Here is a 19,247-nt window from a genome sequence, read left to right on the forward strand (position 1 = left end):
AAAGCATGTGTTCTCCTGCTGCGTGAGAGTATGAGTGTCTGTATATATAGTATGTATAGTGCGTGTGTGTGTGTGTATAGTGTGTCTGTGTGTGTGTATAGTGTGTGTGTATAGTGTGTGTGTATGTATAATGTGTCTGTGTGTGTATAATGTGCGTGTGTGTGTGTGGTATGTATAGTGTGTGTGTATGTATACTGTGTGTGTGGTATGTATAGTGTGCGTGTGTGTACGTATAGTATGTATAGTGTGTGTGTGTATAGTATGTATAATGTGTCTGTGTATAGTGTGTGTGTGTGTGGTGTGTATAGTGTGTGGTATGTATAGTGTGTGTGTATGTATAGTGTGTGTGTGTGTGTGGTATGTATAGTGTGTGTATAGTATGTATAATGTGTCTGTGTGTGTATAGTGTGTGTGTGTGTGTGTGTGTGGTGTGTATAGTGTGTATGTATGTATAGTGTGTGTGTGTGTGTATAGTATGTATAGTGTGTGTGTGTGTATAGTATGTATAATGTGTCTGTTTCTGTGTATAGAGTGTGTGTGTGTAGTATGTATAGTATGTATAATGTGTCTGTGTGTGTATAGTGTGTGTGTGTGTGTGTGTGTGTGTGTGGTGTGTATAGTGTGTATGTATGTATAGTGTGTGTGTATAGTATGTATAATGTGTCTGTGTGTGTGTGTATAGTGTGTGTGTATGTATAGTGTGTGTGTGTGTGTGTGTGTGTGGCATGTATAGTGTGTGTGTGTATGTATAGTGTGTGTGTGTGTGGTATGTATAGTGTGTATGTATTTATATTGTGTGTGTGTTTATAGTATGTATAGTGTGTGTGTGTTTAGTATGTATAATGTGTCTGTTTGTGTGTATAGTGCGTATGTGTGTGTTTAGTGTGTGTACGTATAGTATGTATAGTGTGTGTATAGTATGTATAATGTGTCTGTGTGTGTATAGTGTGTGTGTGTGTGTATAGTGTGTGTGTGTGTACGTATAGTATGTATAGTGTGTGTGTATAGTATGTATAATGTGTCTGTGTGTGTATAGTGTGTGTGTGTGTGTGTGCGGTATGTATAGTGTGTGTGTGTATGTATAGTGTGTATGTATTTATAGTGTGTGTGTATAGTATGTATAATGTGTCTGTGTGTGTATAGTGTGTGTGTGTGTGGTGTGTATAGTGTGTATGTATGTATAGTGTGTGTGTGTACGTATAGTATGTATATTGTGTGTGTATATAGTATGTATAATGTGTCTGTGTGTGTGTGTAGTGTGTGTGTGTGTGGTGTGTGTGTATAGTGTGTGTGTGTGTGTGGTATGTATAGTGTGTATGTATTTATAGTGTGTGTGTATAGTATGTATAGTGTGTGTGTGTGTATAGTATGTATAATGTGTCTGTGTGTGTATAGTGTGTGTGTGTGTGTGGTGTGTATAGTGTGTATGTATGTATAGTGTGTGTGTGTACGTTTAGTATGTATAGTGTGTGTGTATAGTATGTATAATGTGTCTGTGTGTGTGTGTGTGGTGTGTATAGTGTGTATGTATGTATAGTGTGTGTGTATAGTATGTATAGTGTGTGTGTGTGTAGTATATATAGTATGTATAATGTGTCTGTGTGTGTGGTATGTATAGTGTGTATGTATGTATAGTGTGTGTGTATAGTATGTATAGTATGTATAGTGTGTGTGTGTGTGTATAGTATGTGTAGTATGTATAATGTGTCTGTGTGTATAGAGTGTGTGTGTGTAGTATGTATAATGTGTCTGTGTGTGTGTATAGTGTGTGTGTGGTGTGTATAGTGTGTATGTATGTATGTATAGTGTGTGTGTATGTACGTATAGTATGTATAGTGTGTGTGTATAGTGTGTGTGTAGTATGTATAGTATGTATAATGTGTCTGTGTGTATAGAGTGTGTGTGTGTGTAGTATGTATAGTATGTATAATGTGTCTGTGTGTGTATGGTATGTATAGTGTGTATGTATGTGTAGTGTGTGTGTGTATAGTATGTATAGTGTTTATGTGTGTAGTATGTATAATGTGTCTGTGTGTGTATAGAGTGTGTGTGTTTGTGGTGTGTATAGTGTGTATGTATGTATAGTGTGTGTGTGTGTGTGTGTGTGTGTGTGTGTGTGTATATAGTATGTATAGTGTGTGTGTGTAGTATGTATAATGTGTCTGTGTGTAGTATGTGTAATGTGTCTGTGTGTGCGTATGGTATGTATAGTGTGTGTGTATAGTGTGGTGTGTATAGTGTGTGTGTGTGTAGTATGTATAGTATGTATAATGTGTCTATGTGTATAGAGTGTGATGTGTGTGTGTGTGTAGTATGTATAGTATGTATAATGTGTCTATGTGTGTGGTATGTATAGTGTGTATGTATGTATAGTGTGTGTGTGTGTGTGTGTGTGTGTGTGTATATAGTATGTATAGTGTGTGTGTGTAGTATGTATAATGTGTCTGTGTGTAGTATGTGTAATGTGTCTGTGTGTGCGTATGGTATGTATAGTGTGTGTGTGTCTGTGGTGTGTATAGTGTGTATGTATGTATAGTGTGTGTGTGTGTGTGTGTGTGTATAGTATGTATAGTGTGTGTGTGTAGTATGTATAATGTGTCTGTGTGTAGTATGTGTAATGTGTCTGTGTGTGCGTATGGTATGTATAGTGTGTGTGTATAGTGTGGTGTGTATAGTGTGTGTGTGTGTAGTATGTATAGTATGTATAATGTGTCTATGTGTATAGAGTGTGATGTGTGTGTGTGTGTAGTATGTATAGTATGTATAATGTGTCTATGTGTGTGGTATGTATAGTGTGTATGTATGTATAGTGTGTGTGTGTGTGTGTGTGTGTATATAGTATGTATAGTATGTGTGTGTAGTATGTATAATGTGTCTGTGTGTAGTATGTGTAATGTGTCTGTGTGTGCGTATGGTATGTATAGTGTGTGTGTGTCTGTGTATAGTATGTATAGTGTGTGTGTGTGTAGTATGTATAATGTGTCTGTGTGTGTGTATAGAGTGTGTGTGTGTGTACTCACGGCTGTGCTGCAGGAGCTGGGCAGGGTGATCTGAGCGGGGAATGTGTGTGTTCTCCTGCTGCGTGAGTGTGTGAGTGTGTGTGTACTGAAGAACTGCTGCAGGTATGAGCGCAGAACCCTCAGATCACACACGTTATCCACACGGCCACCGTAGATTGCGTTCTCCAACAGACCATGTACACCCTCCCACTGAAACACCTTCCCACCTAAAACACACACACACACATTATAATTATAATTATTTATATATATATATATATATATATATATATATATATATATATATATATATATATACACACACAATAAAACCCACTTTCTTTCATTGTGTCTAACAAAAGCTGCCTGAAAACAACAGTTTGTGTGGGCAGCAGCCAAATGTTCACCCCACCCCCGCCGGTTTTCTGTTTTTTCTATCCAGCCGGGGATATGTGGTCCCCCTAAAACTTTAAAACTCCTCAGGCTGGGGGGGGGTTGGGTGGTGCCGACTGCGCTGCTGGCAGGTTTAATTTAAAGCTGCTACAGAGCTGCTAATTGAGGCCGACGGCGCCGGGTTCAGCCGAGAAGCAGCCTGTTCACTGCAGAACTGAGGCTGACACAATAATAACTAACTAAACCCCACAGTGACTCTTCAGTCTGAAGTGCAGAGTTACCTCTGTTGTTTTTCTGTATATCTGCTTGATTTTACAAAATCATTTCAATGTAATGGCATAATAAATAATATTTACACTGTATGAACAGGATAGAGACTGAGAGTTTGACTTCTTTCTGTCCAAAAATGTGAAGAAACAAAAGAGTAAAAGTTGGTTTTCCTTCCTGCAAAACAAACCCCTACCCAAATAGGACCACCTCAAAAGGGACAGGACCACCCCCACAGGACCAACCTCAAATGACCTCCTCAAAGGACCACTTTAAAAAGGAACTTCAAAGGGCCACTCTTACAAGACCACCCCAACAGCACCACCCCCAGAGGACCCACTCGGGACCACACACAGGATTATCCCAAAAGGGCCTCACAGGACCACCCCAAGACCACCTCAAATGGACATAGCCAAAGGACCACTTTAAAAAGGTCCCTAGAGGACCACTCATCTAAAAACTTACACAGGACTACTCCATAGTGGACCTTCAAAGGGTCATTCTCAAAAGCCCACCCCAAGAGGACCCTCTCAGGACCAAACTCATAGGATTACTCCAAAAGGGCCACCCCCCCAAAGACTCACAGGACCACACAAAGACCACTTCAAAAGGACCATGCTCACAAGACCATCACAAAAGGAACACCCCTTACAGGACCACCTCAAAAACGACCATCACAGGACCCTTCCAGGACCACCCCATTAGACCACCCCAAAGGACCACTCCAGAAAGGCCTATTAGAGGACCACCCATTAAAGAACTTGTGTGAGGACCACCCTAAAGGACCACCCCAAAATGGACCTTCAAAGGACCATTCTCCCACAACCACCCCAACAGCACCACCCCCACATGACCACCCGAACTGTATCACTGTGTATCAGAAACTACTCTGCAGCACGGGGGCCCCACAGGGAACAGTCCTGGCCCCATTCCTCTTCACCCTCTACACTGTGGACTTCACCCACAACACCTCAACCTGTCACCTCCAGAAATTCTCTGATGACTCTGCCATTGTTGGCTACATCTCAAACGATGATGAAAGGGAATACAGAGAAGTTACAAGGAATTTTGTGGACTGGTGCCAGCAGAACTGCCTCCAGATCAACACGGCTAAATCCAAAGAGAGGAGGACGTTGGCCAAGCTTGCATCCATAATGAACAACCCCTCTCACCCACTACAGGAGGCAGTTGCAGCACTGGGCAGGTCCTGCAGTGTAATTTTCCTGGGATCTGACTGGCCAATTCATTCGGGACAAAGTATCTGTGTAATTTGCCCAAATTAGCCCAGATTGCCCAACCAAAATTAGAATGAAATATGTCCAAAGACAAACAACAAAAACAAACTTCCAGTTAATGACAGACAGAATAGCATTAGACTAGTAAAGTGGGCACATTCAGCTCGAATCCCTTACAAATGACATAACAGGACCTCGTCTAGTAGAAGTAATCCACCTCAAAGTGCAGATACCTTCAAACAGTCGGTCAATAATGTCAAAGCCAGCCCGCAGGTCAGATAGTGAGAACTCGTAGAACTTAGTCCAACCCTGCAAACACAAACCAACACACAGTCATCAGCATGGAAACCAGAACAAGCTCAGGGGCTCACTTCATTAACACACTCCTGTACAGTGTAAGGCATCAAGGAGTTTCACACCCACAGGACTCGACTGATATGAATATTCTGTGTGAGATACTGATTTGCTGGGGGTAAAAATTCAGATACCTGATATTATGATTAGTAAATATAGTGTTATATACAGGGTTGGGTTATAAAGAAATAAAAGCATTGGAAAAATTTATCCAGAATATAAAAATTAAGTATCCATATTTAGTCCAAGTTACATTTAGTAAAGGCTGTATTTAAAATAGAGTTACTTACTAGTTTTTCTATTTTCCTTACTATTTTTGCATTACTTAACCAGTAAAATTTAAAAACATATATCATTTTTGAAAGAAACACTATCAAAGCTTGTAAAACACAGTATATAAACAACAGCTTCTTTACAGACACTGAAGTTCCTGCTAAAGCCTGAGTAGACTGATAAATCAGTGCGGTGATCAGTTATTAATCTCAGTGTTACTGAGCTCTGATAAAGCCTGGTAGACTGGTAGGCTCCCGGACCCTCACAGAGCAGGTATTATTTAGGTAGTGGGTCATTCCCCGCACTGCAGTAATACTGACGTGATGGTGGTGTGCTAGTGTGTGTTGCACTGGTGGGAGTGGATCAGACACAGCTGATATGACAATTGAGATACCTGTGGTGTAGTTGTGTGTGTGCATACAAGTGTACCTGCGGTATGTACTTGCGTCTCTCCTGACACACAGCGTGGAACCAGGCGAGACAGAATAAGCTCTGAGCTCGAGCCACCTGCCCTCCTTTACTGATCTGATCAGTGCTCCATGATTCATACGTTCTCAACAGGTTCTTCTTCAGACCAGGAGGAGCCTGGAACACACACACACACACACACACACAGTTTACTCTGATAAACCAACTCTGAAGGACAAAAGACATCTTTGTCTGTCTGCCTGCCTCCTTGTGTTGTCTGCCAGCCTGTCTTTCTACCAGCCTGCCAATCTTTCTATCTATCTGCCAGCCTGTCTATCTTTCTAACTATCTGCCAGGTATTTATGGTTATATTCCATAACACAGATTCTAATCTATTAATTATCACTATATCATTAGTGCTTCAGTCTGTCTGTGTGTGAAACCTGAATCAAAAAGAAAACCAATAATAAGTTCTCAGAGTGAACGGAAGACTTGAGACAACAACTAACTTGAAGGAGGTGGAAAGCTTGAGAACGCTAAAGGCAGAGACAGAATCGAACCTCCAACCTCCGTGTTCAAGGGCCAGAGTGCTAAGCTTTGCGCCACTAAAGGGGGAATGGCAACACCGGAATCAACGGTTAACAAAAGAAGGAAACCCAAACTCAATGTAATCCCTCAAAAAGAAAACAAAAACCTCATTTTGATTCTCATTTTGAATCACGCTTGCCTAGTCCGCCCTTTTTCCTTCTGGTGGCTGGGAGAAAGTAAAAAAAAGCGTTCTATACAGCACCAAAAATGGTTCTTCTGTTGTATACAAGCTGGACATCATAACAATAGAAGAACCCTTTTTGGTGCTGCATAGAACCCTTGGTGCAGCAGCGCCCGCTCACCATACTTTAGTGTGTTTTTAGTCTCCTCACTCAGTAATGACACTTCTAGCAATTTTAACAAAAATCTTACATAGTGCAGCTTTAAAATTAGAACATATTCAAATATTTGACAAACAGAGGAAAAATTCATTTCTGATTTCTGATGTCAACTGACAGCCAGTTTAGCCTATGTATCTGCTCATTCACTCTTATGGATATGAATATCAATCTGTCAGAATGCACATCTCTAAAACACGCTCACCTCATACGTGATCTTGAGGCTGGACTGCAGCAGAATAGGTGTGAAGTTGGAGTGGACCTCCGCAGTCAACCACAGTCTAAACCCTGCTTTGGGCTGCATGCTGTTTAGCTCCTGAAACACCCAACAGCACAAGCTTACTTTTTGTACTAATAAATAGCTTGTAGCTAGGTAAGTCGCCAGCTGTACACAGTGAAAAATACAAAGGTCTGTTTCTGCAGTCGACTTCAGCTGAGCGATAAGGGTGAAAAGCCATTGATGACAGGCTCATTTGCATATGGAGTCTTCTGTGATATCAGTATTGTAAATATGTCAGTCATGATACATTTTCATCAATGCACTGTAAATAAAATGTCTATATTTGTGTTGTAGTCATAGCAATGCCTGGTTCCTATCACCACCACCGTAAAGACATCTGACCCATTTCACACCAAACCTCTCTGAATCAGTCTGTTTACATCACACATGCTGAGTTATGGAGAGAATATGAAGAGGAAATACACTCTGGGAATGGGTGGTGTTACTGACCTTCTCCAGCAGGGGGAGCCATGCAGTGACCAGGTGCAGGTTCTTCAGACAGAGCCACTCTCCGTTCCGGACGCACTCTCTCAGAACCTGCAGAGCTACGTCTGCCTGACCCTGCCCCATCGCCACCTGCACACACACAGAGCAACCACACAGTAAAGTCTATTAGAGATTACTGAACAGCTCCACATGGTTTGAGGGAATGATGACTTAGGCATGAAGTTAGCACCATGCTAATTGATGAGGTATATCTTTCCACTGTCTGTTAGCTACAATAGCCTTCCTGCCAGAGATGTGAGAACACATATTAAGACATATTTCAGCCAATATGGTAAAATTATTCTAATAAAATGTACTTAAAATGTTGTGGCTCCAAAAAAGGACTGTTTTTTTTTTGTTGAAAGAACAAACCAATTAACAGGTGAGTGTAATCAGGTGTGTTTGAGGAGGTAAATCACCAAACTCTGCTGGATGCCGACCCTCCAGGACCAGAGTTGTGCCCCCAGCACTGGACACTTTTCTGGCCTCCTGATGTGCTTCATTTGACACTGACATTTACGTGCCGGCTTTGTCATGCATTTTTCTTCCCAAGTGAGATGAAAAGACTTTTTTTCTGCAATTCATCCATGAAGTTACAATTGTGTCTGGACATTTCTAAGCTGTTCAGATCAGATCTTTAAGCTGCTCTATCTCTCAGCTGTTGCTGTGGTGCTGAGGGTGATGAATGAGAGGAGGTTTAAAAAGAATTTGTGTGAAGTGGGTGTATGTGACCGAGCAACGGTGGAGAATTAATACTACTTACTGTTTCATTCAGTGGGTAAAACACTGAGGTTAGAGAGCAGTGAGATGAGAGGAGTACAGACAAAAACCTGCTCAATTACTATCATTTTGGTTTAGCATGACAGAGTGACTGTGTCTGAATCTCAAATGACTCTTTATTCCTGTACAGAGTGATAAACTGTAAGTTGTGAACTCCAAGAGAGCACCCGCTGCTGTTTATCAGAGCGTCACTGCTCCCCAGTTTCAGTCTCCATTTCCCAAATGCTTTTGCCGAGCAGCTAATGTTATTCCTCCTAATAAACAGACAGACGTTCAGCTCCATCTCCTCATTCTTTATCACCACCACTGTAATATTTTATCATCAACATTAACACAGGAAGGTTATCAAAGGGACGGTGGAGTTTGAGTCTGCAGCGTCTGAGATTTTTTTTAATGGAGAGTTAGAAAAGAAACATCTCCCAGTGAAAGCAGCGTTTTACAGTAGAAATAAATGGAGCTCATTATGCTGGTAGTGAACTACGCTGCCTGACAGCTGCCTAAAAAACATAGAAACTGACCTTAAACAGAAGTTAGGGCCCTGTTGGGGTTCATCCTACAGTTAGGACAGTATTTAGGAGGTTTAGCCTAGTTAGGATGTTTGTGTGATGCTGTTTCCTTATCTGGAGTTAATGATGAGATTATGAAGTTAAGAACTGTTATTCTGGAATAAATACTGTCCGAAATTGAGTCCCTACTGAAGTCGTCATGGAGACCAAGCAGTAAGGTTATCACGCTAAATAGCAAGTTGGCTCATCATCTATCGTGTAGGATCGCTCAAGTCATCACGAGCTACTGCTGCACAGGCATCGTTAGACATTACCTCATGGTAGTTCTCTCGCCCCACTGTGTCGCTGGCAAGTTCCAGCAGCTCTTGTGATGGATCAGCTCCTGGAGAGATGATTAACAGGACCGGCTCCGTCTCCATCGTCTCTCCGTACACGCGCCGCAGGTTCAGAGGTGGAGGAGAGAGCTCCTTCATTCCTGACACAGAAACAGCAGCAGCTTCAGCAATACGAGACAGCTATGGTAGTGTAGCCTACTCTGCTAGCTACTGCAGCATGACTGTAATGTGGAGATTTACCAACATCATTTTCTCCATCGCATGGTTTGTTCTTCACAGGGGTAGAGCCAAAGTCATGTGAGCGGTTAATGTGACGAGTGATGTTAGTGTATTTAATATTAGGATAATGAAGCATTTACACTGATCTGGCGTGTCAACACACCGCAACTTATCCCATTTTCAGCAGAAAGCGTTGGTTCCTGCCAGACGTGGCCACACAGTGCATGATGGGTATGGCGCATCGAGTCTGGGGGAAGCGGTGTGGCAAAAATTTGAGCTGAGCTGAACGTTGTGCAGATGAATCCGGCCAATTCAATGCCTCTATCCAATCAGAAGCTGGAGTTTTCACGATTAGAGTTCGCAATGCAATGTGTGAAATATTTCATATTTGAACGTTTCCGTAGAGCAAGGAGGAAAAGCTCCAAACAATTTTAAACCTAGACCTTTTTAAATATATATATATATATATATATATGTGTGTGTGTGTGTGTGTGTGTGTGTGTATATATATATATAAATAAAATAACTTACTAAATTTGCCTTTTGATTAGAAGAAAATCAGCACATATATTAACTATATTTTGACTTAGCAGGACATGATTTAATTGGGTCACGCAGGGAATGTCCTGCCGGAACAGTGCAAATGCAGCGTTACATTCCTCAGCTCACACTCTTCTTTTCTATTGGCTGACTCTGAAGAGGTTTGAGAACTCATAGGGTTAAAGTTCACCTACATGACCTCTGTGAAACTGAACACTATCAGAAGCTTTCTCATGCAAATGAGCTTGAGATTTCTCAATTGCTCAAATTAATGGTGCTAACACAGTAACTCTCGATAAGTGTCATAGGGCTGTCGGTGCTTGAAAAGCCTTGACATCTACATGTTACACACACACACACACACACACACTAAGTCGGTTCTACCACAGGGTTGCGGCCGGGGGGGTTGGGTTTGGTGCTGGGGCCTATCCCTCCACTCATTGGGCGGAAGGCAGGACCCTGGACAGGTTACCAGCCCATCGCAGGGCAGACAGACACACACATTCACAACTAGGGGCAATTTAGCATGTCCAATCGGCCTGACTGCATTTCTTTGGCCTGTGGGAGGAAATCCACACAGACATGGAGCGAACATGCAAACTCCACACAGAAAGGACCCTGGTCACCCTTCTTGCTGTGTGGTGACAGCGCTACCTACCGCGCCACCGTGCTGCCCTACATGTCAAATCCAAGCAAAATACATGTGAAATACAAGCGAAATCTGTTGGCAATATAGTGTACAAGTAACATGTACACTATATTGCCAAAAGTATTTGCTTGTCTGCCTTCACATGCAAATTAATTTGAGTGACATCCCATTCATAATCCATAGGTTTTAATATGATGTCGGCCCACCCATTGCAGCTATAACAGCTTCAACTCTTTTGGGAAGACATTCCTCAAGGGTTAGGAGTATGTTTATGGGAATTTTTGACCGTTCTTCCAGAAGCGCATTTGTGAGGTCAGACACTGTTGTTGGACGAGAAGGTCTGGCTCACAGTCTCATTTACATTTATGGCATTTGGCTGACGCTCTTATCCAGAGCGACTTACAACTTGATCATTTTTACACAGGTAGGCCAAGGTGGTGTTAGGAGTCTTGCCCAAGGACCCTTATTGGTATAGTGTAGGGTGTTTACCCAGGTGATTGAACCCCAGTCTACAGTGTAGAAGGCAAAGGTGTTAACCACTACACTAACCAACCACCACCTCCACCACAGTCTCCACTCTAATTCATCCCAAAGGTGCTCTGTTGGGTTGAGGTCAGGACTCTGTGCAGGCCAGTCAAGTTCTTCCACACCAAACTCACTCATCCATGTCTTTATGGACCCAAAATCATTTGATCATTGAGTTCCTTTCATTGGAACTAAGGGGCCGAGCCCAACTCCTGAAAAACAACCCCACACTATAATCCCCCCTCCACCAAACTTTATACTTGGCACGATGCAGTCAGACGAGTACCGTTCTCCTGGCAACTGCCAAACCCAGACTAGTCCATTGGATTGCCAGACAGAGAATCCTGATTCGTGACTCCAGAGAACACGTCTCCACTGTTCTAGAGTCCAGTGGCGGCGCTTTACACCACTGCATTCCACGCTTTGCATTGCGCTTGGTGATGTAAGGCTTGGATGCAGCTGCTCGGCCATAGAAACCCATTCCATGAAGCTCTCTACGCGGTTCTTGAGCTGATCTGAAGGCAACAGGAAGTTTGGAGCTCTGTAGTGATTGACTCTGCAGAGAGTTGGTGACCTCTGCGCACTATGCCCCTCAGCATCTGCTGACCCCGCTCTGTCATTCAGATCACTTCATGGCTGAGTTGCTGTCGTTCCCAATTGCTTCCACTTTGTTATAATCCCACTGACAGTTGACTGTGGAATATTTAGTAGTGAGGAAATTTCTCGACTGGACTTGCTGCACAGGTGGCGTCCGATCACGGTACCACGCTGGAATTCACTGAGCTCCTGAGAGCGACCCATTCTTTCACTAATGTCTGTAGAAGCAGTCTGCAGGCCTAGGGGCTCGGCTGCAGCTTTTGGCATGGAAGCAAATTGTTTTAAACTACTTATGTTGAAACAAGTGTGTTTTGCTTGTGAAATCACTATATATCATTGAAATGGATGCAAATGAACAAATACCATAGAAAATAAAAAGAACTTCTTATTTTCAAAAACCTAGTAAATATCTTGTAAGCTAGGTCTAAAAGATTACAGCAAATACAGATAACACTCGAGATACATCAATAAAATCAAGCAAATATACAAACTGAGTCTGTTCTACAGTTTCTCATTAGGCTGAATGAATAACCGACTCTAAATGTAGGTACTGTGATATAAACCGAGTCTGTTCTACAGTTTCTCATTAGGCTGAATGAATAACCGACTCTAAATTTAGGTATTGTGATATAAACTGAGTCTGTTCTACAGTTTCTCATTAGGCTGAATGAATAACCGACTCTAAATGTAGGTATTGTGATATAAACTGAGTCTGTTCTACAGTTTCTCATTAGGCTGAATGAATAACCGACTCTAAATGTAGGTATTGTGATATAAACTGAGTCTGTTCTACAGTTTCTCATTAGGCTGAATGAATAACTGACTCTAAATGTAGGGATTGTGATATAAACCGAGTCTGTTCTACAGTTTCTCATTAGGCTGAATGAATAACTGACTCTAAATGTAGGGATTGTGATATAAACTGAGTCTGTTCTACAGTTTCTCATTAGGCTGAATGAATAACTGACTCTAAATGTAGGTATTGTGATATAAACCGAGTCTGTTCTACAGTTTCTCATTAGGCTGAATGAATAACCGGCTCTAAATGTAGGTATTGTGATATAAACTGAGTCTGTTCTACAGTTTCTCATTAGGCTGAATGAATAACCGACTCTAAATGTAGGTATTGTGATATAAACCGAGTCTGTTCTACAGTTTCTCATTAGGCTGAATGAATAACCGGCTCTAAATGTAGGTATTGTGATATAAACTGAGTCTGTTCTACAGTTTCTCATTAGGCTGAATGAATAACCGACTCTAAATGTAGGTATTGTGATATAAACCGAGTCTGTTCTACAGTTTCTCATTAGGCTGAATGAATAACCGGCTCTAAATGTAGGTATTGTGATATAAACCGAGTCTGTTCTACAGTTTCTCATTAGGCTGAATGAATAACCGGCTCTAAATGTAGGTATTGTGATATAAACTGAGTCCATTCTACAGAGAAAGAGATTGTGAGGAATAAAAGCAAAGCTGAGAGTTTGTCTGAGGTCAGGATGAGTGAGCTCTCTGGTGTTTTTATTGAGGAGGGGAAGCTTTATGATTACAGAACGAGGTTTGTGCTGGCGTTAATTATCGTGAGCGGTGATTAAGTGATTAATTGGGGAGATGTTATCAGGCTATTCAGCCACAGGGTGACAATGCAGTGTGGTGTGTGCTCTGAAGCTCAGTGTTGAAGTTTAAAAGCTATAAAAACATCTTTATCAATATATCACCGTCAACAATAAAGCAAACTTTCTACTCACGTCGTTCATCATGATCACAGATACGTTAGTGCTAAACACAGCAGTGAAAGCTTTTTACTCTTTTGTTTACAGTTTAATGCAACAGGACAGCATTACTCTCATAAATTCCATTTCTTGTTGTCTAGATCAAATACACACCAATCAGGCATAACATAGAGCACCTCCTTGTTTCTACACCTCACTGTCCATTTTATCAGCTCCACTTACGTACAGTAAGCTGCACTTTGTAGTTCTACAGTTACAGACTGTAGTCCATCTGTTTCTCTGATACTTTGTTACCCTGTTCTTCAGTGGTCAGGACCCCCATAGGACACCTACAGAACAGGTACTGTTTGGGTGGTGGGTCATTCTCAGCACTGCAGTAACACTGACATGATGGTGGTGTGTTAGTGTGTGTTGTGCTGGTCTGAGTGGATCAGACACAGAAGTGCTGCTGGAGTTTAAACACCTCACTGTCACTGCTGGACTGAGAATAGTCCACCAACCAAAAATATCCAGCCAACAGCGTCCTGTGACCACTGATGAAGGACTAGACGATGACCAGCACCAACTGTGCAGCTCTCTGACTTTACATCTACAAGGTGGACCGACAAGGTAGAGGTGTCTAATAGAGTGAACAGTGAGTGGACACAGGGTTTAAAAACTCAAGCAGCCCTGCTGTGTCTGATCCACTCGCACCAGCACAACACACACTAACACACCACCTAAATAATACCTGCTCTGTGGGGGTCCTTGGGCGTCCTGACCACTGAAGAACAGGGTAACAAAGTATCAGAGAAACAGATGGACTACAAGGAGATGGTCATGATGTTATGACTGATATATAAGCCAATCACAGATACACGTGACATCAGAGTAGATAACACAGTCTTCTGACTGCCAAGACTAACAGGAGAAGATCTGCCCACAGATTTATCTCATGGTGGATTCTGACTTGTTTTGGATCATAGAAAGTTTATAGCTGCTGAAGTCGCTACAGCGCTTTTGGAAAGTAGTGATCAAGATAGTTGTGCTCCTCTCCTATTGGTGGGCTTTTAGTGATACTGTTCTCCTACTGGTGGACTTTTCAGTCATGCTGTTCTTCATATTGGTGGACTTTTTTGCTGTGCCGTTCTCCTGTGGGTGGATTTCTAGTCATGCCTTTCTGCTATTGGTGGATTTCTAGTCATGCCATTCTCCCAATGGTGGATTTTTTGCCATACTTTTCTCCAATTGATTGATTCAAACATCTCAATTATCTCTGACTTTGCCACATCTTTGGGCAAATAAATGAGCTGCTATAGAAAAACAGCACTTTAGGCTCTCTAACGGTGACTTTAACCATGGCCAGAAAAGGTGTCTGTAACTTTGTCCTCTAACATTTTTGTGTGTGATTGGAGTTTGTGTTTGACTTCATACGGAAAGTCTGATACTGTATGAGTGGAGAGAGAGAAAGAGAGAGACCTGTGAAGGTTAATTGACACTGTAAGGCATTGTGAGAGGAGAATCTCTCCAGCTGAGGATGGAGAAGAGCTGTGTGTGTGTGTGTGTGTGTGTGTGTGTGTGTGTGTGTGTGTGTGAGATGTCAGACAGACTTCTACAGAAAACTGTGCTGCTCTCATTATCTCCACAGAAGCGAGACGACAGACGCTCTGAAAATCCATCACACACACACACACACATACACACACACACTCCACTATCTCTGCTGATACAATCTCTGACACTCAGACACCCAAAATATCAAATCAATCAGCTTCACTTAACCCATCATACATTTTACCCAAAACAGTCCCCCCTCTATAATCCAGCCTATGCACTCTACAGCTGCTTCCTCACTGGACTGAGACGCATCTGAGCCATGTTATAGCAGCATAAACACCTCTGTGTCAAATACCCATTCAACAACTAAAACTCCTTCCAGTACAAACAAAACTCCTCTCAGTACAACAAAACTTCTCTCAGTATAACTGAAACTCTTCCCAGTACAACCAAAATTCCTCCCAGTACAACCAAAACTTCTAGTACAACCAAAACATCTCCCAGTACATCCGAAACCTCTCTCAGTACAACGAAAACTCCTCCCAGTACAACCAAAACTTCTCCCAGTACATCCAAAACCTCTCTCAGTACAACCAAAACTCCTCCCAGTACAACCAAAACTCCTCCCAGTACAACCAAAACTCCTCCCAGTACAACCAAAACTCCTCCCAGTACATCTGAAACTCCTCTCAGTACAACCGAAACTCCTCCAAGTGCAGCCGAAACTCCTCCAAGTGCAGCCGAAACACCTCCCAGTGCAACTAAAACTTCTCCCAGTACAACCAAAACTTCTCCGAGTACAACCAAAACTCCTCCTAGTACAACCAAAACTCCTTCCAGTACAACCAAACTTCCTCTCAGCACAAAAAAACTCCTCCCAGGACAACCAAAACTTCTCCCAGTACATCCGAAACTCCTCTCAGTACAATCAAAACTCCTCCCAGTACAACCGAAACTCCTCTCAGTACGACCAAAACTTCTCCCAGTACAACCAAAACTTCTCCCAGTACAACCAAAACTTCTCCCAGTACAACCAAAACTCCTAGTACAACCAAAACATCTCCCAGTACAATCAGAACTTCTCCCAGTACAACCAAAACTCCTAGTACAACCAAAACATCTCCCAGTACAATCAGAACTTCTCCCAGTACAACCAAAACTCCTCCCAGTACAACCAAAACCCCTCCCAGTGTAGCCAAAACTCCTCCCAGTGCAACCAAAACTTCTCGCAGTACATCCGAAACTCCCCTCAGTACAACCGAAACTCCTCCAAGTGCAGCCGAAACTCCTCCCAGTGCAACCAAAACTTCTCCCAGTACAACCAAAACTCCTCCTAGTACAACCAAAACTCCTTCCAGTACAACCAAACTTCCTCGCAGCACAACAAAACTCCTCCAAGGACAACCGAAACTCCTCTCAGTACAATCAAAACTCCTCCCAGTACAACCAAAACTCCTCTCAGTACAACCAAAACTCCTCCTAGTACAACCAAAACTTCTCCCAGTACAACCAAAACTTCTCCCAGTACAACCAAAACTCCTAGTACAACCAAAACCTCTCCCAGTACAACCGAAACTCCTCCCAGTGCAACCAAAACTTCTCCCAGTACAACCAAAACTCCTCCCGGTACAACCAAAACCCATCCCAGTGTAACCAAAACCCCTCCCAGTATAACCAAAACCCCTCCTAATACAACCAAAACTCCTTCCAGTACAACCAAAACTCCTCTCAGTACAACCGAAACTCCTCCCAGTGCAGCCGAAACTCCTCCCAGTACAACCAAAACTCCTCCCAGTGCAGCCGAAACTCCTCCCAGTGTAACCGAAACCCCTCCTAATACAACCAAAACTCCTTCCAGTACAACCGCGACTCCTCTCAGTACAACCGAAAGTCCTCAATACAATCAAAACGCCTCCAGTACAACCAAAACTCCTCCCAGTGCAGCCAAAACTTCTCCCAGTACAACCAAAACTCCTCCCAGTGTAACCGAAACCCCTCCTAATACAACCAAAACTCCTTCCAGTACAACCACAACTCCTCTCGGTACAACCGAAAGTCCTCTCAGTACAACCAAAACGCCTCCCAGTACAACCAAAGCTCCACCCAGTGCAGCCGAAACTCCTCCCAGTGCAACCAAAACTTCTCCCAGTACATCCGAAACTCCTCTCAGTACAATCAAAACTTCTCCCAGTACAATCAAAACTTCTCCCAGTACAACCAAAACTCCTCCCAGTACAACCAAAACTCCTCGCAGTACAACCAAAACTCCTCGCAGTACAACCAAAACTCCTCATAGTGCAGCTGAAAATCCTCCCAGTACATCCAAAACTCCTCCCAGTATAACTAAAACCCCTCCCAGTGTAACCAAAACCCCTATTAATACAACCGAAACTCCTTCCAGTACAACTGAAACTCTTCCCAGTACAACCGAAACTCCTCTCGGTACAACTGAAAGTGGTCTCAGTACAACCCAAACCCCTCCCAGTACAACCGTAACTCTTCCCAGTACAACCAAAACCCCTCCCAATACAACCAAAACTCCTCCCAGTACAACCCAAACCCCTCCCAGTACAACCGAAACTCTTCCCAGTACAACCCAAACCCCTCCCAGTACAACCGAAGCTCTTCCCAGTACAACCAAAACCCCTCCTAATACAACCAAAACTCCTTCCAGTACAACTGAAACTCCTCGCATTACAACCAAAACTCCTCGTAGTGCAGCCGAAAATCCTCCCAGTACATCCAAAACTCCTCACAGTATAACCAAAACCCCTCCCAGTGTAACCAAAACCCCTACTAATACAACCAAAACTCCTTCCAGTACAACCAAAACTCCTTTCAGTACAACCGAAACTCCTCTTGGTACAGCCGAAAGTCCTCTCGGTACAACCAAAACTCCTCCCAGTACAACCAAAACTCCTCCCAGTGCAGCCAAAACTCCTCCCAGTACAACCAAAACTCCTCCCAGTACAACCAAAACTCCTCCCAGTGCAGCCAAAACCCCACCCAGTGCAGCCAAAACTCCTCCCAGTGCAGCCGAAACTCCTCCCAGTGCAACCAAAACTCCTCCCAGTACAACCAAAACCCCTCCCAGTGTAACCAAAACCCCTCCTAATACAACCAAAACTCCTTCCAGTACAACTGAAATTCCTCCCAGTACAACCGAAGCTCATCTCGGTACAACCGAAAGTCCTCTCGGTACAACCCAAACCCCTCCCAGTTCAAACGAAACTCTTCACAGTACAACCAAAACCCCTCCCAGTACAACCAAAACTCCTCCCAGTACAACCAAAACCCCTCCCAGTACAACCAAAACTCCTCCCAGTACAACAAAACACCTCCCAGTGCAGCCGAAACTCCTCCCAGTGTAACCAAAACTCTTCCCAGTACAACCCAAACCCCTCCCAGTACAACTGAAACTCCTCCCAGTGCAGCCAAAACTCCTCCCAGTACAACAAAACTCCTCCCAGTGCAGCCGAAACTCCTCCCAGTGCAACCAAAACTCCTCCCAGTACAACCCAAACCCCTCCCAGTATTTCCAAAACCCCTCCTAATATAACCAAAACTCCTTCCAGTACAACTGAAACTCCTCTTGGTACAGCCGAAAGTCCTCTCAGTACAACCACAACTCCTCCCAGTACAACCAAAACTCCTCCCAGTGCAGCCAAAACTCCTCCCAGTGCAGCCAAAACTTCTCCCAGTACATCCGAAACTCCGCTCGGTACAACCGAAAGTCCTCTCGGTACAACCAAAACCCCTCCCAGTACAACCGAAACTCTTCTCAGTACAACTGAAACTCCTCCCAGTGCAGCCAAAACTCCTCCCATTACAACAAAACTCCTCCCAGTGCAGCCGAAACTCCTCCCAGTGCAACCAAAACTCCTCCCAGTACAACTGAAACTCCTCACAATACAACCGAAACTCCTCTCGGTACAACTGAAAGTCCTTTCAGTACAACCCAAACCCCTCCCAGTACAACCGAAACTCTTCTCGGTACAACCAAAAGTCCTCTCAGTACAACCAAAACTCCTCCCAGTACAACCCATACCCCTCCCAGTATTTCCAAAACCCCTCCTAATACAACCAAAACTCCTTCCAGTACAACCAAAACTCCTCGCAGTACAACCAAAACTCCTCATAGTGCAGCTGAAAATCCTCCCAGTACATCCAAAACTCCTCCCAGTATAACTAAAACCCCTCCCAGTGTAA

The 19,247-nt window shown here is 43.1% G+C and overlaps 1 protein-coding gene across 2 annotated transcripts in view; it reads right to left on the reverse strand.

Annotated features, from left to right (window-relative positions):
- The window catches only part of LOC108413322 (cytoplasmic dynein 2 heavy chain 1), a 181,046-nt gene that overhangs the window by 23,845 nt on the left and 137,954 nt on the right, over positions 1 to 19,247 (reverse strand). For both annotated transcript variants that reach the window (XM_037546719.1, XM_037546720.1), the window contains 6 exons: positions 9,222 to 9,382; positions 7,586 to 7,711; positions 7,061 to 7,171; positions 5,951 to 6,106; positions 5,128 to 5,203; positions 3,021 to 3,226 (listed from right to left, as the gene is read on the reverse strand). In XM_037546719.1, the coding sequence (XP_037402616.1) occupies positions 3,021 to 3,226; positions 5,128 to 5,203; positions 5,951 to 6,106; positions 7,061 to 7,171; positions 7,586 to 7,711; positions 9,222 to 9,382 (836 nt within the window). The remainder of the gene's footprint in view (positions 1 to 3,020; positions 3,227 to 5,127; positions 5,204 to 5,950; positions 6,107 to 7,060; positions 7,172 to 7,585; positions 7,712 to 9,221; positions 9,383 to 19,247) is intronic.

This window comes from Pygocentrus nattereri, chromosome 17, assembly GCF_015220715.1.
Source record: "Pygocentrus nattereri isolate fPygNat1 chromosome 17, fPygNat1.pri, whole genome shotgun sequence".
Classification (NCBI taxonomy): domain Eukaryota; kingdom Metazoa; phylum Chordata; class Actinopteri; order Characiformes; family Serrasalmidae; genus Pygocentrus; species Pygocentrus nattereri.